The 22,866-nt window shown below is 43.3% G+C and overlaps 1 protein-coding gene across 6 annotated transcripts; it reads left to right on the forward strand.

Moving 5' to 3' along the window:
* The first annotated feature begins 446 nt into the window (after positions 1-446).
* On the forward strand, positions 447-14,648 carry pum2 (pumilio RNA-binding family member 2). 6 transcript variants are annotated; one of them, XM_019871582.1, is made up of 23 exons: positions 453-723; positions 2,684-3,041; positions 3,171-3,239; positions 3,327-3,432; positions 3,572-3,759; positions 3,900-4,072; positions 4,188-4,548; positions 4,622-4,715; positions 5,156-5,263; positions 5,377-5,522; positions 5,735-5,858; positions 5,951-6,091; positions 6,586-6,891; positions 6,967-7,194; positions 8,680-8,947; positions 9,059-9,188; positions 9,300-9,434; positions 9,577-9,714; positions 10,564-10,689; positions 10,865-10,936; positions 11,719-11,840; positions 11,935-12,127; positions 13,580-14,648. In XM_019871582.1, the coding sequence occupies exons 2-23, from the start codon at positions 2,697-2,699 to the stop codon at positions 13,709-13,711; spliced, it is 3,705 nt and encodes a 1,234-aa protein (XP_019727141.1). In that variant the 5' UTR covers positions 453-723; positions 2,684-2,696; the 3' UTR covers positions 13,712-14,648. The 6 variants fall into 6 exon arrangements, with proteins under 6 accessions (XP_019727146.1, XP_019727145.1, XP_019727147.1 ...); XM_019871583.1 differs by having other exon boundaries at positions 6,589-6,891; XM_019871585.1 differs by having other exon boundaries at positions 454-723; positions 9,300-9,428.
* Positions 14,649-22,866: the final 8,218 nt, after the last annotated feature.

The raw sequence follows: 22,866 nt of genomic DNA on the forward strand, positions 1-22,866 counted from the left end.
TGGTTTATTAAGTTATTCAGTAAAATTAAGACATTCAATGAATTAATGTTAATTATATTCACATTTACATTGTGATGTATATTCATTTATGTGTACATTATTTTAGGTTATTACCTGCTTCTACTACTTCTGCTGTAAAGTGTTTCAGTAAAGTATCAAAAAAGTACAGAGCGAGTAATCCTTCCGTGCTGACTGACGATCCCTATTCAGAGGGCCGTGAAAAAATGGAAATAACTGAACAGTCAGTGTTAGCTGAGGAGAATGCAATCGAGATGAAGTGGAGTGACGCAAATGGAATTTTTAAAAATCATAAATGTATGAATTTGTGGCATTGCAGTAAATGACAAAACGAGGGGGGCGAATGCAAATCACGGGTGACTGTTTTCACAACAAGCAACGAGCAACAGTCTTTTCAGGCTCTTTCGTCCCTTTGAGCTCAGAGAGTCGAGCCAAACACACCAGATTGTGGAAAAGAGCCGGAATACCCCTCTTTGCAACGAACGAAGCAGTTGGGAGGGGACTTTCCTTTGCACGCCGCTGTGCAGCGCACGACGGAAGCAGTACATGCTCTTTACCCGCAGGGGGCAGCAGCACGGGCCAACTATTAGCCGAGGCTATCAAAGCCTTGCACAGAAATCAGCGCTCTCTCCAAGGAAACAAAACAATATAGAATCTGGTTTACGGCGTGCCTCAAGCCCGGAGCCTCTCTCCATACGACAACGCGTAAGTATTTCGAGCTCCTATTTTCAGTGTCGACAGACAGAAGAAAGCGGCGACGCGCGTGTTTTACACACCGCCGCCGTTGTGCGAGCATTTCCCCTTTTGTTTAGCGGTAAAGGCCCCTCTGTTTGCAACTTGAAGGGGTGCCATGTTGTTGTAGCCGCTGAGTTTGCTTGGTTTCTAGCTCGCACACAACATCGAGTTGGCTATTAGCGCTAGCACAGCACACGATGCGACATTTCTCCTCGTTTTAAAATCTATCGCACATATTCGGTAAAAGTAATCTCATCTGATATCAAAAAACGCAGCGCTGGTTTCTCAAGTAAACTTTGATGTCAAGCACAGACAAGCCATAATAAACAGGCCCGGCGCCGCTAGCGTTAGCTGGCCGATCATGTAGCTTGCTAATGTCAATAATAGTGAAACGATCTTAGATGCCGTGTTAAATTGGACGTTAGGATAAAATGGAACCAATTCACTTTAAGGAATGATTAAAATAATTCCCCGTGGATATTCACCAGTACCAAAATAGCTGCTGATAGCAGCTAGCTCGCTAGTTAGCTTGTCTGTCGAACTAGCCTGGCGTCAGTTTTCTGCAACAATCGGTATGTTGTTGGTAATATTTGAATAATGGTTATCGTGCGAGCAAGACTGTCATTTTGTCTGCTGGTCTGTGTTCATATGTAGCAGTTTTACATGTATACACATAAGGCTCAGTCGTAGCGATGCTACAACGCCGCTTCTACGGTCACGAGCGAAGCTAGTAACGAATGCTAACAAGCGGGACTTGTTTTGTTCTTTTTGTGTGCTCATTAATACCTTTCCCATGCTGCTTTTTGTTGTTCAGCACTCGGTTTGTAATGAACGGGCCTCTATTAGACTAGCTATTACTGTTTGGGTCACTAAACATCGGTTTATGAAGTTGCATAACGATTTAAATGGAGTCTAATCAAGAAGTCTCTTTTAGGAAAGAACACGCGCAAGAAATTGCGATTTGCTTGTTGACGAAGTGGTTGTGTAGAACTGTTAATGTTTTACCCCCTTTTCATCTCGTACAAGGCAATCTAAATACGTAGGACCCTTTTTAGAAAACTACTGTGTATCCACAGCAACTGTTAGATTTAATACATCTCGGGCAGTGTCAGCAAAACTGATCTTTATATTGGATTATAAATTAAGCTTTTTCATTTAATATTGCTTTAACCATTAAGTTTTTAACTGCTCAGCCTCCTTGCTAGGATGTGCTAACTTATGATTGAAACGTCTATTTCAAAAAACAAAAGCTACAAACTTTATCATGAAGAAATTCTGTTGGTGATGGATTATGCAGCGTTTTGTCAAGCAACTCATTTGTGAGTGTAAGCTCATCTCTTCACAAATTTAAATTCCAACAACAAAATAACAGAGTCACAGCAATCGTTTGAGCTAAAACCAACACAGACAGGATGGGCCCTGGGCAATTTGTGGTCATTTTAAAAAAAAAAAGACACTTATTTAAGCCATTAAATTGGCTTTGGAATTGACAACCCCTTTAGTTCTCAGTAGACAGCGAAAGTTTTCAAGAGCTTTGTCAAAGATCCAGAGCTTGCAAAACACTGCCTCGTTCGTTACATGGCTTTCTCAGATTGGAGCAACTGGTGATATGACTTGTTCCTCGCTTTCATACGTGTCTGATAAAGGAGTTCATGACCGATTAGGCGCAACTAAAGCAAGGGCTGTGCCGACCAAACTAAACGGCGTGAAAATAGACTGCAGCCGGAGTCACAAGTCAATGGTGATGTAACTGACCCGTTGCTCGAAATTAGTCAAAAAATATCAGCCTTCCCAGACACTTTTTAGTCATGAAGACAATAACAACACGACAATAATGTTACCAAAATTCATTTTCTCCTCCAAATCTTGAATCAGATTGTGTGTTGTCTCCTGATGTGTCCATTGAATGACCTCTCCCGCTTCTCTTTAGGCTTTCCCGTGGAATGAGCATTCCATGCAGCATCCTAGGTATGAATGACGTGGCCTGGCAGGAGACAAGAGGTGGGATGCTGCATGCAAATGGCGCTCCTGAGGCCGGAGGGGTCAGGGTCCACGGTGGAGGGCCCCTAGCCGCGGTGGCGGGCCAGGCTACAGGGGGCCCCCATTTACAGGGCATGGATCGGACGGGCAACCCCACGCCGGGAACACCGCAGCCGCCGTTGAGCGGTCGTTCGCAGGACGACGCTACGGTCGGCTACTTCTTCCAGAGGCAGGCCGGGGAGCAGCTGGCAGGTTGCGCGCCGGGCAAGCATCGCTGGCCCACCGGGGACCCCAATCACGTTGATCAGGTTGTTCGCATTTGCTTATGAACATGATCGAAGAAATGATCGACATATTAATTGATGATTAAAGGGTCAGGGAGCAGTGGTGAAATTGAAAACTGTGCTGCTTACGCGTTTGTGTTCTTTGTGGCTCAGGTCCGCGCTGTGGATGAAATGAACTATGACTTTCAAGCTCTGGCTTTGGAGTCCAGAGGAATGGGAGAGGTAGGACTTTTTTGCAAACGCAATAACTACTCAAAATTTAAGGGGGGAAAAAAAGCTTCAATTAATCCGATTTTGTTTTCTTTGAAGATTTTGCCGGCGAAAAAGCTCTGGGACTCTGATGAACTGGCCAAGGATGGAAGAAAAGGAATGCTTCTTGGAGAGGAGTGGAGGGACAATGCCTGGGGGTCATCACGTGAGTCACTCCAACCGTCATACCCGAATGTTTTTTTTTTTTTAATTTTTTTTTGTCTAACGAATTTGAAAAAAAATTCCCACCTGTAAAAGTTTTTATGGCCAGCTTTGAAGATGTTTGATGCCAGCCTTTTCTCTAGACCATTCAGTCTCCCAGCCAATTATGGTCCAGCGACGGCCGGGTCAGGGTTTCCACGGCAACGGCGACGCCAACTCGGTGCTCTCTCCCCGCTCGGAGGGCGGAGGCTTGGGTGTGAGCATGGTGGAGTACGTGCTGAGCTCGTCTCCCGGCGACAAGATGGACGGCCGTTACAGGAACGGCGGCTACGTGAGTTGAAATGCACTCGCGGTTTTGACATTATTCTACTTTCACGAACGTCTCATGCCTGAAAATGTCTTTTTATTTTTAGCACTTAATTCCACCGTTGAGTGACACCTCGACCTAACCTTGTGTTCTTGCTAATCCAGGGTGGAGGCGATACCGACCAGGACGGGAGAGAGAAGAATGATGGCCCCGAGAAAGTCTCTCCGTTTGAGGAAGACAAGAGCCCTGAGATGAAGGTGGGAGACGACGGCGATTCCGCGAAAGCCAATGGAAGAAGTTTACTGAACGGCATGGACAGAGACTGCAAAGACTTCAAGTATGTGTGGAGTTTTTTGGGGGGAGAGGGTTGGCAAACTATCCAACCTACCAAAAGGCTCGTAATATTTCTAAGGCCCGAGGACTCATATCCTAACGGCATTTATGTCTTTCAGTCCAACTCCAGGAAGCCGTCAAGCTTCTCCAACTGAAGCCGTGGAGAGGATGGGCCCGAACCAGACTGGATTGGAGATGATGACCCAACATCACGTCCACGCTCACGCCCATGCTCATGCTCACGCTCATGCCCACGCGCACGCTCACGCTCATCCCCACGCCCACGTCCACGCTCTCCAACAACAGAACCACAACAAGGGCCCAGTGGAGGACTTTCAGAACCAGGAAGGCCAGAACATGGGTGGCATGGAACAACAAGCCGGTGTCGAATCCCTCCAGTTTGAATATGCAGGGAACCAGATTCAAGTGGACTCCTCCGGAACCCCAGTGGGGTTGTTTGACTACAGCTCGCAGCAGCAGGTGTGTGTGTGTGTTTTTTGAATGAAGAACTCGTAATTGTAAGTTTGAAGCAATCTCTTTGGTCCCTTTCTAGTTATTCCAGCGGTCAAATCCCCTCACGGTCCAGCAACTCACAGCAGCCCAGCAGCAACAATATGCCCTGGCAGCGGCTCAACAGCAGCACCTTGGTAACGTTGCCGTATAATATATAAAATTTTATTTTTAAATCTATTCTACGGAGCAGTTTGTTTGGGTCCAGGATCCCCCACCCCCGCTCATTTTTAAACAATGCAAAAGGCACTAAATAGCTGATCTGTGCAACACTGCTTTTTGACATCCGCTGTGTGAACCAAGCCAAAAATGCAGGACCGCAAGTGTCGCTTCCACCTCACGGCTCTTTACGCTTTTTACTTGATATGAAGGTCCCGTGGAATGTCTGCCTTCTGATGTTATAAATGAGAAGAAATAAAAAAATGCCAATTTCAAATCGGCAAACTATTTGTGAAGGTGATTACTGTGCAGAAGTGAACTCAAATGTATTTTAGTCATGTCAAGTTTTTTTTTTTTTTTTTTTCCTTTTGAGAAACTGCAACCGACCTTTCTGTTGATTTTCGTTCACTTTGCTTAGCTGGCCTCGCTCCCGCGTTTGTGCCAAACCCTTACATCATCAACGCCGCACCCCCTGGAGCTGATCCATACACGGCAGCAGGGCTGGCGGCAGCAGCGACTCTTGCAGGTGATCACCTGACACACCTCGTCCGGTCTTTTCAATGCCGTCACGTGGATAAAGGTGCCAACTATTCCAAAAGTTGGAAAACAACAACAGTGTTCTTTATTTCACCCTCCCAGGGCCCACGGTGGTTCCACCGCAATATTATGGCGTTCCTTGGGGCGTGTACCCGGCCAACCTTTTTCAGCAACAGGCCGCATCTACTGCCAATCACTCTGCGAATCAGCAAGCATCCAATCAGGGACCAGGGCCGGGCCAACCTCAGGTGAGCACCATGTGTAACGCGAACGCCAAGGCAAGACCGTAAAAGAGCTTACACACCTCAACACCTGCGCTGTTTCCTTCCAATGCAGCATAAAGAAGCGCACCACAGTTAACGCCTCACATTGTCTGGTTTCCCTTCAAGGGCGTTTGAAACTAGTTTTGCTTTGTACATAAGTGACCACGCTGTGTTTTCTGACGTTAACATGCCGGCAGGTAATGCGCACGGGAAACAACCAGCGTCCTCTCACGCCCGGTCAAGGTCAACCAAGTCAGCAGGAGTCTCTGGCTGCAGCAGCTGCCGCCGCAAACCCCGCACTGGCGTACGCCGGAATGCCCGGTCGGTTGCACGTGCTCATCAGCAACCGTGGCCTGCAATCTGCAGCTCGCGTTTCAGATCATCTGTTGACAAATTGGCTTTTTCCCACTCAGGTTATCAGGTGTTGGCCCCAGCAGCTTACTACGACCAGACCGGCGCACTGGTGATGGGCCCAAGTGCTCGAACCGGCCTCGGCGGGCCAGTTCGTTTAGTCCAAACGCCTCTCCTCATCAATCCCGCAGCAGCCCAGGCTGGTAAGTAAATATGGCACGTTGTCGCTATCTGGATGAGCGGGACTTCTAATTTGAGTTCATTGGTCGCAACCTACAAAGGACAATAGTTTCAAATAAAAGTTGACATCTGATATTTGCCGGCTTTGGTCCGCATGAATTTTCTCAGTTCAACTCTTGTCTGCTCGAGCGCTAGTAGGATTTACGTCTTAGTATTTATTCTATTACACATGGTGAGACCCCTCAGAAAAAGATCAGGTCGTAACTCGCCTTCCTCTGCATTCTTTAGTAGTTTTTTGTTTTTGAAAAGTCCTAAAAATGTGTTCGTACAAGTAAAGCACTATCATCCAATACAAGAATACGTAATACAATATTTAGCCACTATTATGGAGCCAGTGTACATTTTAAATTGGAAAAATCTCACAGCATACCCCTAAAGAAAAAAAAAAGACTGAAATAACAATCTCATCTTTATGGATACATTATTTGGAGTACAGTATTTTGCTTTCTCCAACCAGCAGCTGCGGTGTCCGCGTCCGGTTCCGGTAACAACATGCCAGGCCCTCCGGCCAACGGCATGTACCGCTCCATGCCTCAACCCCAACCTCAGCCGCAGCAGCAGCAGGCTCCCCCGCAGAGCAGCGGCCTGCAGTCCAGTTCCTTCTACGGCTCCGGCTCTGTCCCCAACACCTCTCAGAGCAGCTCGCTTTTCTCGCACACATCAGCTCCGCCGCCGCCGCAGAGCTCCTCGTTGGGCTTCAGCAGCACCGGCAGCTCGCTCGGCGTGGGTCTGGCGTCTGCCCTCGGAGGATTCGGCTCGTCGGGTCAGTAGCCCAAGGTTCACGTGATGTTTCCACTTTTGCTTTTATTCCAACGCCCTTCTTCTTTTGTCGCCGTAGTGTCGAGCTCAACGAGTAGCAGCGTGTCTCGCAGGGACTCCCTGTTGACGAGCTCGGATCTTTACAAGCGCGGAAGCAGCAGTTTAACTCCCATCGGCCAGCCCTTTTACAACAGCCTGGGTTACTCCTCCTCACCCAGCCCCATCGGACTCACCCCCGGCCACTCGCCTCTCACTCCCCCGCCTTCTCTGCCCTCCTCTCACGGGTCCTCCTCCAGCCTTCACCTCGGTGAGAGCATATTTGTCATTCTGCCGCATCGCTAGAGTCCAGCATGGTTTCCGCCATTGACGACGACCCACTAATTTGCACGAGAGTTGAAGCTGAATGGAGAGATTTCATTGTCCGCTAACTCGCTGCTCTGTAGGGTCTTCCAAAATATTTGATATTTTTAATAAGAACAGGCCAGGGCTCTGCAACTTTTTTCAAGTCGAGAGCTACTATTTGGTTATTGATTAATACGGGGGGGGGCGACCAGTTCGATACACGCTTCTGAAATGATACATTTATTCAAATTACTTTTAATGCTGGTATTATTAGGGCCCGGCTGATATTAGTTTTTAAAATAGTCAGATGGGGAAAAAAAGTATTTAAAAAAAACGCCAGGGCCAAATATTGTAAAACAGTCAAATGTTCTGCCTGTAATTCATATTTATATTGTTGTAAGAATTAAGGGAGCAAAAAGTTATACCCCCCCCCCCCTTTAAATTAATCGTACAATTACGGTTATCGGAATTCCATTCTGCCAAATATCGGCATTCTCCTTGCTGGAGACATGCTGACAATGTTATAACTTGCTGTTGGTTCAGTGAACTGTGTCGTTGCTTTATGAAATAAGTTTTTGTTGCATCTCCGAAAAAAGGAGAGATGTGGTGTTTTTTTTAAAACGCACACTTTATTAATGGTTTTCACAGTCTCAACAAATACAGGTACGTCTTTGTCCGCCTCCGTGCCTTCTCTTCTTCTGTTCGACTCGAGAGGCGTTCATGATCGCCTCCGAAAAACGTAAATTAACGATTCCTTCAATGAAACTACGAAATGGAAAATAATGCATCAAAACAGAAAATCAAGCGAGGCAATCACAAAATAAATTCTATAGCCCCCCCCTACAGAATTTATCTTGTGATTTCCTCGTTTGTGGAAACACAACAAACGAATAAACACTTCTGAGACAGTCCAGTCTCCTACATTTTACTGACCTCTGATCGTTCTATTGGAGCTACGCTCAAGGAAATGCCAAAATAAATTCTGTAGGGGGGGCTATAGAATTTATTTTGAGATTTCGTTGCTTAATTTTCTGTTTTCATGCGTAATTTTCAAGTTTCATTGAAGTAATCTTAATGTACTTTTTTGGAGGCGGTTATGAACACCTCAAGTCAAACGGAAGGAGCTTAGCTCCATCTCGTGGATGCATTGTAGATTGCGTCTTATAATCCAGTGCATCCAATATATGAAAAAAATTACAAAATAGGAAATTCAATACTGTGGTCACTGCAACAACAATCCGAGGAAATCACAATTGTCTCATCACTGGTGAGCTATTTTTAGAACAGTTTTTCAGTTTGTGCATTCAAAAAAAATCTTACCCCGATCACGTTATTCATATTGACCAGAGAATTATGTAAAAAAAAAAAACTCATTTGGGCATCACCCTGTACTGCAAAATCGAAAGAGTTGCAGTTTTACTATCACCGCTATATTATCCTATCATCTCAGGTGGCTTGACAAACGGCAGCGGGCGTTACATCTCCGCAGCACCCGGAGCCGAGGCCAAGTACCGCAGCGCCGGCGGCACCTCGAGCCTATTTAATTCCAGCAGCCAGCTCTTCCCACCGTCTCGGCCCCGCTACAGCCGCTCGGACGTGATGCCGTCCGGCCGCAGCCGCCTCCTGGAAGACTTTAGGAACAACCGCTTTCCAAACCTTCAACTCCGAGACCTGCCTGGACACATGGTGGAGTTCTCGCAAGACCAGCACGGATCCAGGTTTGCGAAACGAACGTTCCTGGTTTAAGAAATTGCCCTCTGACTTTTTTTTTTTCAATCCAACAAAGTAGACTGATGAAGAGATTTATTTTTTGTAATTTCACCTCACAGATTCATCCAGCAGAAACTGGAGAGGGCCAGTCCCGCCGAGAGACAGATGGTTTTCGGAGAGATCCTACAAGCCGCATACCAGCTGATGACAGATGTGTTCGGCAACTATGTCATCCAGAAATTCTTTGAGGTAGACGGGTGACGACGTTTAGCGAGCAGTGCTGTGTTTTTTTTTTTTTTAACTTGGCTTGCTTTGTCGAGTCATGTCAGATTGAGATGTTTTGAGTTTTCTGTGTTGCAGTTTGGAAGCGCAGACCAGAAGCTGGCGTTGGCAACTCGGATCCGCGGCCATGTCCTCCCGCTGGCTTTACAGATGTACGGCTGCAGGGTCATTCAGAAAGCCTTAGAGTCCATTTCTTCAGACCAGCAGGTAATTGTAAGTGAGATTTTTCCTCAAATCTGTTTGACCCTTTTTTTTTCCCATCGTAAAAGACTCAAGGCTTTCATTTCTATGCGCTGATGTCGGGTTTGAAAAGGTCTCAGTTTTTCCTCGCAAACGATTTTTTTGGGGTTTTCAGAGTGACATCGTTCGTGAGCTGGATGGCCATGTTTTAAAGTGCGTCAAGGACCAGAATGGTAACCATGTGGTGCAAAAGTGCATCGAGTGTGTCCAGCCGCAAGCTCTGCAGTTCATTATAGACGCCTTCCAAGGCCAGGTATGTGTGTCGTGTTAATTAAGGGTCGCAAGCTCCGCTGTCATCAATGCCGTGCCTCAATTCATCAGCGCTTGAAATAACCTCATCGCTGTTTTGCTCAGGTGATATTTTTTTTTCCCCCAAAAATCTCAGATTTTGAAATGACCGTCACATTATTCAAAATAAATCGTATTTTCTCCTTTCCATTCTGAGATTTGCATCATTTTTTATTTATTATTTATTTATTTTTTATTGTTTATTTATCATTTATTTATTTATTTTCCTGATGCCAATCAAGCCATCACTCATTTTTCAAAGCTTTGTCGAAGTAACGTCGCACCCACCCAGGCCGGTCTCATACCGTATTTTCCACACTATAAGAGGCACCGAAAAGTCTTCCATTTTCTGAAAAGCTCACAGCGCGCCTCATAATCCAGTGCGCCTTTTAGTGCGGAAAATGCGGTACTCGTTTTATGAATGACGCAGGCAACGGCCAAAATTGTTTAACGTTTCAAACGTAACATAAACCACAGCTTTTTTTTTTTTTTTTTTTTAAACATTGAATTGGGCACCAGGCTTTTGTCGGTGATCACTTTGACTCATACCTCCATAATTGCCTTCTATCGGACAGAAAGCCCAAAAATTCTGCCCATGTTGTCTGTTTTTTTCTTTGCAGAAAAGCACTTAAAAAAAGTGGTTGCAGGGTTTGCTAATTTGGCAGGACGGACTGGTTTTCTGTTAGCAGCAAGGTTTTTTTTTTTTTTTTTTTGTGTGTGTCAGCAGGGATATCCATCCGTTGAAGTGTCAAAGCCGCTAAAATTGACTGCTTAAAAAAAAAAAAAGTGTTTTTACCCGCGGCTGCTTTTTCAGGTGTTTGTCCTCTCCACGCACCCTTACGGCTGTCGAGTCATCCAAAGGATTTTGGAGCACTGCACCCAGGAGCAGACTTTGCCAATACTGGAAGAGTTGCATCAGCACTCTGAGCAACTGGGTCAGGTAAACATGTGCACCTTGTTAAATGGTATTTTTATTTTTTTTTCCTCCCAGAACGTCACTCATCATTGTTGTGCTTGTGAAAAAAAAAATTTGTCTTGTTAGCTTTCATCACATCTGACGTGAATATTCAAACATCCACCCTCCCCCCCCTTCCCCCTTCACCTATTCCATCCAGAAATATCAAGGCGTATCATTGGAGATGACACCCAAAACATATTATACAGTGTCCCGTGATGCACTGTTCAAGGTCAGAGCAATTTGCCTCTCTCTCAAGGATGTCCATGTTTTTTTTTTTCTTCTTCCCTCTTCTCATAATTTTTTAATATTACAATAGATGGAGTTCTCAACTTTTCCGCGTCCCTAATCTACAGTTTTTTTAATTTTCCCCCCCTGCCTTTCTACTTTCTCACTTAATCGCACCAAGAATTCACAAGGCTTCCCTTCTGTGCGATGGTCCTCCTTTGCCCGCAGCATCTCCTGTTAAATCCGGTGTTTCTTTTCGGAGCTTACTCCTTTTTGAAACCTCAAATGCTTGAATCGGGGGAAAAAACAAAATTGGATTGCAAAAATCAGACAAGCGAAAATAAACAGACTTGACAGGAAATGCATCTGAAAGCAAATGTGCACGATGAGGTTACAGGCCGGAACCGTTCCGAGTGGTGTTGTCTCCCTTTCCGCTCAGACTCAACCTACCTCATCCTGTAACGTGTCCATCACCAATTTTCCGAAGGGGCAAAGATGCTGCTGGTTTGGTTGCCCGGTCGCGGTCCCTTTTTGCAAACCAGCAGCATCTGTTTTGTCTGACCTTCTGCAGTGATGACATCATCAACTTTCCGCGGGGGGGCGTCTCATTTATCTTCCCGCCGTGACCATGCATGAGTTTCTTCATGACCGACCTCACCGGTTCCATAGAGTGCACGAGTGTCACATGAATGGGGGTCATTCCACTTCTTTGAAATGCATTTGTGTAAATCGTTGATCCCGCACATCCCGTCGTTGATCTTGCACGTCCTTTGCCGCCCCCTGCAGGATCAGTATGGTAACTACGTCATTCAGCATGTTTTGGAGCACGGCAGGCCGGAAGACAAGAGCAAGATCGTTGCGGAAGTGCGTGGGAAAGTCCTTCTACTGAGCCAACATAAATTTGCGAGGTACGATGCCGCACTGCCGGAACCGTGAAACTGGGGGAAAAAAAGCAGTGGAATTACGATTGACTGTGTCACGGCGGTGTCGTTTGCGCATCAGCAACGTTGTGGAAAAGTGCGTGATCCACTCCTCGCGTGCCGAGAGAGCTCTGCTGATCGACGAGGTGTGCTGCCAGAAGGACGGCCCCCACAGCGCCCTGTACACCATGATGAAGGACCAGTACGCCAACTACGTGGTCCAAAGAATGATCGACATGGCCGAACCCGCTCAGCGGAAAATCATCATGCACAAGGTAGGTGCGCTTGTCCGAAGGCCAAATTGCCAATTTGATTTCGCACGAAGTCAGCCAGGCATTTTGGCCCCTTCCAGAGAACCTTCCCAAATGATTTTTGGCAATATTCACTGTGGATTTTTTTTTCTTCTCCCTTCCCTTTTTTCACATGTAACATCGTGTGAATATGATCCGGCTTAAGTGTCTGTTTCTAGGCGAGATTTAAATTCACTGTTTGCCTTTTTTTTTTTTTTTTTTTTTTTTTAATTTCATTTCAATCATTGCAAGAGCACTCGGAACCAAATCATTGAGTTTGTAACATTGACAGTGCTTTTGTCAAGTAGCTCGTCTCTGTTTGCAGCCTTGTTGTTAGTGAAAGTAGTAGATATGAGTCAATGATAGATAAATGGGATGCTGATTTGAATTTGATTATCGTATTTTCCGCACTATCAGGCGCACCGAAAAGTCTTGCATTTTCTTAAAAGCTCACAGTGCGCCTTAAAATCCATTGCGTCTTGTGTATGGTCATTACGGTAATAAGTCGACCCCAAGATGGCTCCTTGTTGGAGACATGCTTCCAATGTTAGAACTTGTGTTGGTTCAGGCAACTGTGTTGCTGCTTTATTAAATAAGTTTATGTTGCAGCTCCTAAAAAAGGAGAGCTGTGGTGGGCTTTTTTTTTAAATGCACACTTTATTAATGGTTTTCACAGTCTCAACAAAAAAAGGTAAGTCTTTGTCCGTCTCCATGCCTTCTCTTCTTCCGTTCGACTCGGGTGGCGTTCATGACCGCCTCTGAAAAACGTAAATCAACGATTCCTTCAATGAAACTACAAAAATAATGCACCAAAACAGAAAATCAAGCCAGGAAATGACAAAATAAATTCTTTAGGCCCCCCCCCCTACAGAATTTATTTCGTGACTTCCTCGTTTGTGAATACACAACAAAGGAATAAATAACAAACACTTCTGAGACAGTCCAGTCTCCTACGTTTTACTGACATCTGATCGTTCTGTTGGAGCTGCGCTCAAGGAAATGCCAAAATTAATTCTGTAGGAGGGCTATAGAATTTATTTTGGGATTTCCTCGCTTCATTTTCTGTTTTGATGCATTATTTTCAATTTTCGTCGTTTCATTGAAGTAATCGTTAATTTACATTTTTCGGAGGCAGTCACGAACGCCTCTCGAGTCGAACGGAATAGTGGATGCATTGCCGATAGCCATTTATAATCCAGTGCGTCCAACATATGAAAAACATTTCAAAATAGGCCATTCATTGCGCCTCGTAATCCAGTGCGGAAAATACGGTATTCAACACTATTATTGATCCAATATAGTCTTTGATCAAATATTAATATCCTATATTAGTAATATATTAATTGTATTCATCTCATATCAATTATATTGATTATTAAGGATGACATGAAAATAAGAAAATGACCTGTTGTTGACCCCCAACCTTGTCCTCCTTAGATCCGGCCTCACATCGCCACCTTGCGCAAGTACACTTACGGAAAACACATTTTGGCCAAACTGGAAAAGTATTACATGAAGAGTGGCTCCGAGTTGGGTCCAATCGGCGGCCCCACAAACGGCCTCATGTAGTCAAAGACGACATTATCGACCCCCCCCCCCCCAAGCATATTAAGATCTCCTTTTTTTGAGGGGGGGGGGGTAAAAAAAGTCAATTTCACCCTAAACAGCTGTGACAACTGACACCTGCTATTGTGCTGCCACAGGTGAGGTACCATTTGACCCCTCCACCCCGCCCGCCATGACCGGCATAAGTGAGCTAGCTTTATTTGTTGGGTAAAGCACAGGGCCATTAATTATGTAACTGATGTATTTGACTGGTTTTCATATTGTACATTTGTTTTTTTACCATGTAAATTCTTTGTAGAGGAAAAAAAAAAACCAACACACATTTGCCGAAACTTCTTACAATTCACAACCAGCAAGTGACCTACTAAAAGCTAAAACCGAGTGACAAAATTCCCTTTTGCTTTTCAAGCCGACTTGTGTAAGTCCGGGAAATTGCATATTTACGTTTGACCACGTGTCAAAGTCGAAACAATAGTAACCCCCACCCCCCCCAATGCCAAAGCTGCTGATTCCAAACAGCCTAGTTGCCACGGGCCTTTTGACAAAGTCCTTTTGTGCTTGCTCGAAATTAGTCGGGCTGACGTTAGAGAACAAATCAACGTTAGTGGTTTTATATTTAAATGGGGCCTTCCCCCTGTGACCTCCCTTGAGCGATTGAATCGGTCAGCAGCTGGAAGTCTGCTTTTTTGCGGGGGAGACTTCCTGAGCCCAAACTTGCATTTGTCACATGATGTAACAGGTACTAACAAGAGAAGGTATTAAATGAGAGAGGGGTTTTGGTTTTGAAACGAAACTTATCAGAGCGACGATTATTTAATATCGTACCGTTGTCAGGTTGAATTTTCGTTTGAGCTCCCCTCTTGATCCTTTTTAGTGTCTTGGAGTAGAAAATGAACACTGCGCTGAGCTAACTTATGTACTAAATAATCATCTCTAGCTTCAAAAAAAAAATAGTTTTAGTGTAGCATCTTTTTGTGTGATTCTTAATTGTTGCTTTCCGGTCGCTGTTGATGGACGAATCCCCTCGCACCCCCAACCCCAGAAGACTCCTCAACATTTTTAAAAGTGGGGGGGCTTTTTCCCCCAGTGTTGTAAATGAGATGGAATTATTACTGAGACTTGGAAGAAGGGATTTTTAAGTCAGATTTTTAAATGCGCCAATGTTTTGTATTTTTTAACTCTTTGGATTGGATGCCGGTGGGGGCCCATCTCAAATCTATCCAACTGTCCTGTAATAATTGTAGTGATGGCTTTTTTGGATTGTAGAATATATGTAGTATATGTGCAGTCAGTAATTGTAAGATTATTATTATTATTATTAGTTAAAGTGAGAAAAAATGTGGTAATTGTAAGATTATTATTATTATTAGTTAAAGTGAGAAAAAATGTCTTGTGTTTAACAGGCCTTGCAAACTTGTAGTGATGCTTTTATTCTCCCTGTACAGTTGTACATTTGTAACTGTTTATGCTGTAAATGGGATGTCTTCTACATTTGGGGGGGGGAGAAAAAGGCAAACAAGCGTGTGCATTTTGGCGTGTGTATATTCATCACTCCTTTACACCCCCCTTTTGAATATTCTGTACACAGTTTTATTTGAGCAAGTGTTATTTTAAAGAGAAAAAAAATCCTAATGTTTCAGGCTTCATAATCTGGCATGTAATTTTTGTTTTTAAATCTATGGGAAAAGGCCAGCCTCTTATTTGTACTGGAGCTGCTGTAAACATCCACTGTTGATAGTCTTTCTGATGTGTGACACTTTTCAAGGAAAAAAAAAAAGGATTTTTAAAACAAAAAAAAAAATCCTCAAAATCAGAGGCTGCCTTTTAGTTGTCTGCTGACCTCACAGGATATGGCAAATATTTTTGTACAGAAAAAGGCTGTATTTTGGAACGGCTACTACCTTGTAAGCAAAAAAAGCATTGTAAAATATTGTCAATTATATAAATATGAACATATGAGTTTTGTCACACTGTCAAAGTCATGTACATTTTCAGGTGGCCTTATGTACATTTCCAGCTGTTAGATGAAGAAAAACAAACTTTTTTTTTTGGAGGCAGAATTGTGACTATGTATGATTAAACTGTTCTTCTAACATTTAACTGCATTTTGTCATTTTCGTTTCTATGTAGCTTGTCAGCTTGATCTAAAAATGTTTTTTTTTTTTTGTTTGAGTGAAAGTGGGAAATGACTTGATTAAGGCGGGACCAGAATAGGAGCATCTTTAAAAAAAAAAAAAAGACATTGCAGGTGGGCCAGTGTTGAATTTGCGGAGACTGAAAACGTGGAGGTAAGCGCAACGTGTAGGTTTGTATTAATTTAATTTGAGGGAAATGCATTTTAGGAGCATCAACTCGGGTCCTCGTGCGCCCTTCTGCATTTATTTAATGTTCCCCATTCTCTACTAATAGCTGATATAAAAAATAAAATCAGCAATATCTGCAGAAGCCTGCGAACGACCCTGAAGTCGGCAACAATTGTAGTGGCGGAGATTAAGAGGATTTAAATTGAGGGTTAGATTTGCTTTGTTTTAAATAGTGGTTGAGCGATCTTGTTCGGTTCGCGCTTTGTACCAGTAGGTGGCGGTAATGCTCTTTTTTCCCCCATAATCGCCATGAAACTGCTAGAAGACGAAGAAGTCGACGTTGGTGGCTGGCGGGCGTGAACGACAAGAACCGATAAGAAAATGAAACGACTCTGCCTTCATGCATAAAACATGACGCAAACATTCATCACGCTATTTCTGCTCTCCACTGTCGCTAAATCGGTAAGTTTGATATTCACTTGATTTTTTTTTTAAACGCCTCATTTCTGTACTCGCAGATTCGCCTCATTTCCGCAAATCACCTGACACACATTACTGACCACACCGGTAATAGTTATACGGAATATGTATGCTTTTTTTTGCAGTACAGTACTTCGTCACACAGAGCTGTTTGTAATATTTTTCCCCGTAGCGAAATATGCAACTTAGAACAACGAACACCACGTTGCCGAAACGATACCTGCATGTATCTTGTGTATGTCATTCAAAACTGAACGTTTTTATCTTTATCTTTCATACAGTTATTGCATCTTGGTTTACTGTGACTTCGAGTAGTAGGCGATGTACACCCTTTTATAAACAAGGTACCGGAAAAAATCTGCAAATGCTCGGCGATTAAAAAAAAAAAATTACTCCAGGAAGATAACAAATCATACGACTTGTGTTGGGCGGCTCCTTTGACTGAGACGATGCATTTTTCGATTGCCGTACTATGAAAAGTTGTATTCTCCATCTTCATTTCTTGATCATTGTTCCCGTTCATTGCATTAGTTTTGTGAGGCGACTGAAGACCTCGCTGGATCGGGCTTGAACCAAGACAGCGCTGACGACGGTAACGCATGATCTCAAATCAATATCATCCTGCTAAGTGACACGCAACTTGCTCTTCTGTTTGAATTATATATGTGTATCTTAAAAGTCTAAGTCGATCGTTTTTTTTGTCCCCCTTTCTCTACCAGATGACAATTCAATGGATGGAGACTCGGAAACCAAAACCCAGAAAGTAAGACTCGTCACACAAACGCACGTTTATTTATTACTTAACACTCACATGTCACCAGTTGTCCGAGCTTGTTGATCAATACTTTTTGTAATACGTTTCATGTTGTGTCATGTCATTAGAGTGGTTCCAAACTTAGCTTGAATCAATTAAAAGAGCTCGGCCAGGACATGGGATTGGCCATTTTTCCAAAAGGCAACCCCAGGAGCTTCTTGGAGAATGAGGACATTGTTGCAGGTACTGTAAACTGTATTTGTTATTTTTGGCGGACAAAGAAATGGGATGATTAAAATGTTTTGTGTTATGCACAGCGATTGTCGCAGGAGGAGTTTTGGGTGCGGTCGTCGCCACGTCACTGGCAGCTGTATTGATTATCAAATGGCGAAAATGTGGCAATGGACGATATACTGCAGGCCACGAAACAACTCCCCGTCTTCAATGCAGCTGGTAGAGCATATCACATTGCCCATTTTATGTAACTCATCTGTAGTACATTCACTATCCTTTCATGCAAATAATTTGGATCAACGGCAGAATGAAGAGAACATAACATGCTGGTGGTGCCCTGCTTTTATTTTGGTGTAAATTTACACAATGCAGATCAAAAGGTGTTTGAGCTTTGCTGATATATGTATGTAGAGTTGAAATTCATCTCTTCTTTTTATAATTTTATCTGTGGTTTTATTGTTCTTGTTCTTGATTATAAAGTGTCCTTGAGTGTTTTGAAAGGTGCTTATTGAGAATTTTTTTTTTTGTCATATATTTTCTTTAAATGTTGTTGATCAACCTCACCTTTTCAAATGTACAGTATGTCAGCATTGTCCAGTGCAGCTAAAACTCACTTTTTTTGGGGGGGCGAGAAATTGATACTTTAAGTACCTAGTGTAATTTAAAGTACCCCAAATCGAATCATGGAATTTAATGTGTATTTAAAGAGACATTTTTTGTGATTGGATGGTAAGTCATGACTGCAGTTTTTTTTTGTTACATGTTACCATTAGCAATTGCATATTTTACCACGTATTGCACTAATTTGACAGCATTGAGGGAAGAAATTCAGCTGATATTGATCTGATCTGACTGACGTCTTGCGTTGTGCTTATACGCGCCACAAGAGGGCGACAAAGTATTTTTTTGTTTGAAAGTGGGACACGACACGGTCGTCATACATTTAAAAAAAAAACCTTATTAAACATGGTTGTTTGGGGGGGAAAATAAGGCCTTGGCATACATGGTCGTTTAGAAAAATGGCTTGACTACCCAAGGTCGTTTTTTTTTCGGTTAAAAATGCCTTACATGGTCGTTTTTTCTGCAAAGAAATCGCCTTACATAGTTGTTTTCTTTGGGGCTAATGGTTGAGTGGTACAATCGCCGGATTTGTGTGGCGGCAGCATGGGATCAAACCCCACTCAGTGACGTGAAAATACCACATCAAACGCTTAGTTACGTTTTCCTGTTATTTTCTTGCAACATTTTAAGAAAGAAAAACAACAATCATTGTTTGGATAAAAACCTCAGTTACAGTATTGCCATACTAGTGGATTATTCAACAGTAGTTATATCCCAATCATTCTAGTGTTATTTGACATCAACCAATTTTTTGTAAGGCAACTGTCAGGCTTTTCAAAGCATTAACAATTGAATAAAAAGGATAAAAATTCTCGACACCGAACTATTTGAAGAGGTGAATTGTTATGTGAAAATACGACACCAGTGACTTTCCTGGCAACGCTCAATAGTTGTTGTTAAATGCCACTAAAGTGCAGAGCAAGCCACAGTCACTGGTAGTGTAGAGGTACGCTCGCCGGGTTTGGGGCCAGGCAACGGTGGTTCAAACCTTGCTCAGTGACGTGTGAAAATACAACACATAGGTACTTTTTCCTGGAAACCCTCGAAAGTGCATGTCAAATACGCCTACAGTGCAGAACAAGTCACAGTCACTGGTAGTGTAGAGGTATACACGCCAGCGTTTTTAGCCGAAAAAAAACACGCATGTATAGTCAGGTGTTTTTAGCCCGAAAAATAGCCGAAAAAAAAGACCATGTATAGAAGGGATTTTGAGCCGAAAAAAAACGACCATATATAGTAAGGCGTTTTTAGCCGAAAAAAACGACCATGTATATGAAGAAGTTTTTACCCGAAAAAAATGACCATTTATAGTAAGGCGTTTTTAGCCGAAAAAAACGACTATGTATAGTAAGGAGTTTTTAGCCCAAAAAAACAACCATGTATAGTAAGGCGTTTTAGCCCCAAAAAACGACCATGTATAGTAAGGCATTTTTAGCCGAAAAACACGACATGGTCGTTTTTTTCGACATGGTTGTTTTTTTCGGCTAAAAACGCCTTACTATACTATGTCGTTTTTTCGTGCCAAAAACGCCTGACTATACTGTGTCGTTTTTTTCGTGCCAAAAACGCCTGACTATACTGTGTCGTTTTTTTCGTGCCAAAAACGCCTGACTATACTGTGTCGTTTTTTTCGTGCCAAAAACGCCTGACTATACTGTGTCGTTTTTTTCGTGCCAAAAACGCCTGACTATACTGTGTCGTTTTTTTCGTGCCAAAAACGCCTGACTATACTGTGTCGTTTTTTTCGTGCCAAAAACGCCTGACTATACTGTGTCGTTTTTTTCGTGCCAAAAACGCCTGACTATACTGTGTCGTTTTTTTCGTGCCAAAAACGCCTGACTATACTGTGTCGTTTTTTTCGTGCCAAAAACGCCTGACTATACTGTGTCGTTTTTTTCGTGCCAAAAACGCCTGACTATACTGTGTCGTTTTTTTCGTGCCAAAAACGCCTGACTATACTGTGTCGTTTTTTTCGTGCCAAAAACGCCTGACTATACTGTGTCGTTTTTTTCGTGCCAAAAACGCCTGACTATACTGTGTCGTTTTTTTCGTGCCAAAAACGCCTGACTATACTGTGTCGTTTTTTTCGTGCCAAAAACGCCTGACTATACTGTGTCGTTTTTTTCGTGCCAAAAACGCCTGACTATACTGTGTCGTTTTTTTCGTGCCAAAAACGCCTGACTATACTGTGTCGTTTTTTTCGTGCCAAAAACGCCTGACTATACTGTGTCGTTTTTTTCGTGCCAAAAACGCCTGACTATACTGTGTCGTTTTTTTCGTGCCAAAAACGCCTGACTATACTGTGTCGTTTTTTTCGTGCCAAAAACGCCTGACTATACTGTGTCGTTTTTTTCGTGCCAAAAACGCCTGACTATACTGTGTCGTTTTTTTCGTGCCAAAAACGCCTGACTATACTGTGTCGTTTTTTTCGTGCCAAAAACGCCTGACTATACTGTGTCGTTTTTTTCGTGCCAAAAACGCCTGACTATACTGTGTCGTTTTTTTCGTGCCAAAAACGCCTGACTATACTGTGTCGTTTTTTTCGTGCCAAAAACGCCTGACTATACTGTGTCGTTTTTTTCGTGCCAAAAACGCCTGACTATACTGTGTCGTTTTTTTCGTGCCAAAAACGCCTGACTATACTGTGTCGTTTTTTTCGTGCCAAAAACGCCTGACTATACTGTGTCGTTTTTTTCGTGCCAAAAACGCCTGACTATACTGTGTCGTTTTTTTCGTGCCAAAAACGCCTGACTATACTGTGTCGTTTTTTTCGTGCCAAAAACGCCTGACTATACTGTGTCGTTTTTTTCGTGCCAAAAACGCCTGACTATACTGTGTCGTTTTTTTCGTGCCAAAAACGCCTGACTATACTGTGTCGTTTTTTTCGTGCCAAAAACGCCTGACTATACTGTGTCGTTTTTTTCGTGCCAAAAACGCCTGACTATACTGTGTCGTTTTTTTCGTGCCAAAAACGCCTGACTATACTGTGTCGTTTTTTTCGTGCCAAAAACGCCTGACTATACTGTGTCGTTTTTTTCGTGCCAAAAACGCCTGACTATACTGTGTCGTTTTTTTCGTGCCAAAAACGCCTGACTATACTGTGTCGTTTTTTTCGTGCCAAAAACGCCTGACTATACTGTGTCGTTTTTTTCGTGCCAAAAACGCCTGACTATACTGTGTCGTTTTTTTCGTGCCAAAAACGCCTGACTATACTGTGTCGTTTTTTTCGTGCCAAAAACGCCTGACTATACTGTGTCGTTTTTTTCGTGCCAAAAACGCCTGACTATACTGTGTCGTTTTTTTCGTGCCAAAAACGCCTGACTATACTGTGTCGTTTTTTTCGTGCCAAAAACGCCTGACTATACTGTGTCGTTTTTTTCGTGCCAAAAACGCCTGACTATACTGTGTCGTTTTTTTCGTGCCAAAAACGCCTGACTATACTGTGTCGTTTTTTTCGTGCCAAAAACGCCTGACTATACTGTGTCGTTTTTTTCGTGCCAAAAACGCCTGACTATACTGTGTCGTTTTTTTCGTGCCAAAAACGCCTGACTATACTGTGTCGTTTTTTTCGTGCCAAAAACGCCTGACTATACTGTGTCGTTTTTTTCGTGCCAAAAACGCCTGACTATACTGTGTCGTTTTTTTCGTGCCAAAAACGCCTGACTATACTGTGTCGTTTTTTTCGTGCCAAAAACGCCTGACTATACTGTGTCGTTTTTTTCGTGCCAAAAACGCCTGACTATACTGTGTCGTTTTTTTCGTGCCAAAAACGCCTGACTATACTGTGTCGTTTTTTTCGTGCCAAAAACGCCTGACTATACTGTGTCGTTTTTTTCGTGCCAAAAACGCCTGACTATACTGTGTCGTTTTTTTCGTGCCAAAAACGCCTGACTATACTGTGTCGTTTTTTTCGTGCCAAAAACGCCTGACTATACTGTGTCGTTTTTTTCGTGCCAAAAACGCCTGACTATACTGTGTCGTTTTTTTCGTGCCAAAAACGCCTGACTATACTGTGTCGTTTTTTTCGTGCCAAAAACGCCTGACTATACTGTGTCGTTTTTTTCGTGCCAAAAACGCCTGACTATACTGTGTCGTTTTTTTCGTGCCAAAAACGCCTGACTATACTGTGTCGTTTTTTTCGTGCCAAAAACGCCTGACTATACTGTGTCGTTTTTTTCGTGCCAAAAACGCCTGACTATACTGTGTCGTTTTTTTCGTGCCAAAAACGCCTGACTATACTGTGTCGTTTTTTTCGTGCCAAAAACGCCTGACTATACTGTGTCGTTTTTTTCGTGCCAAAAACGCCTGACTATACTGTGTCGTTTTTTTCGTGCCAAAAACGCCTGACTATACTGTGTCGTTTTTTTCGTGCCAAAAACGCCTGACTATACTGTGTCGTTTTTTTCGTGCCAAAAACGCCTGACTATACTGTGTCGTTTTTTTCGTGCCAAAAACGCCTGACTATACTGTGTCGTTTTTTTCGTGCCAAAAACGCCTGACTATACTGTGTCGTTTTTTTCGTGCCAAAAACGCCTGACTATACTGTGTCGTTTTTTTCGTGCCAAAAACGGCATACTATACTATGAATTTTTTTTTTCGTGCTAAATACGCCTTACCGGCCTGGTAGTCCAGTGGTTAGCACGTCGACTTCACAGTGCAGAGGTGCCGGGTTCGAATCCGGCTCCGGCCTCCCTGTGTGGAGTTTGCATGTTCTCCCCGGGCCTGCGTGGGTTTTCTCCGGGTCCTCCGGTTTCCTCCCACATTCC

This window comes from Hippocampus comes, unplaced genomic scaffold (assembly GCF_001891065.2).
Source record: "Hippocampus comes isolate QL1 unplaced genomic scaffold, H_comes_QL1_v1.1 scaffold77, whole genome shotgun sequence".
Lineage (NCBI taxonomy): Eukaryota > Metazoa > Chordata > Actinopteri > Syngnathiformes > Syngnathidae > Hippocampus > Hippocampus comes.

Bases quoted from the DNA above. Each gene is read 5' to 3' on its own strand.
- pum2 (XM_019871582.1), top strand. From the start codon at position 2,697: ATGAGCATTCCATGCAGCATCCTAGGTATGAATGACGTGGCCTGGCAG. The intron at 4,716-5,155 runs GTAACGTTGCCG...CACTTTGCTTAG, and splicing joins GGCTCAACAGCAGCACCTTG to CTGGCCTCGCTCCCGCGTTT. The intron at 5,264-5,376 runs GTGATCACCTGA...TCACCCTCCCAG, and splicing joins GGCAGCAGCGACTCTTGCAG to GGCCCACGGTGGTTCCACCG.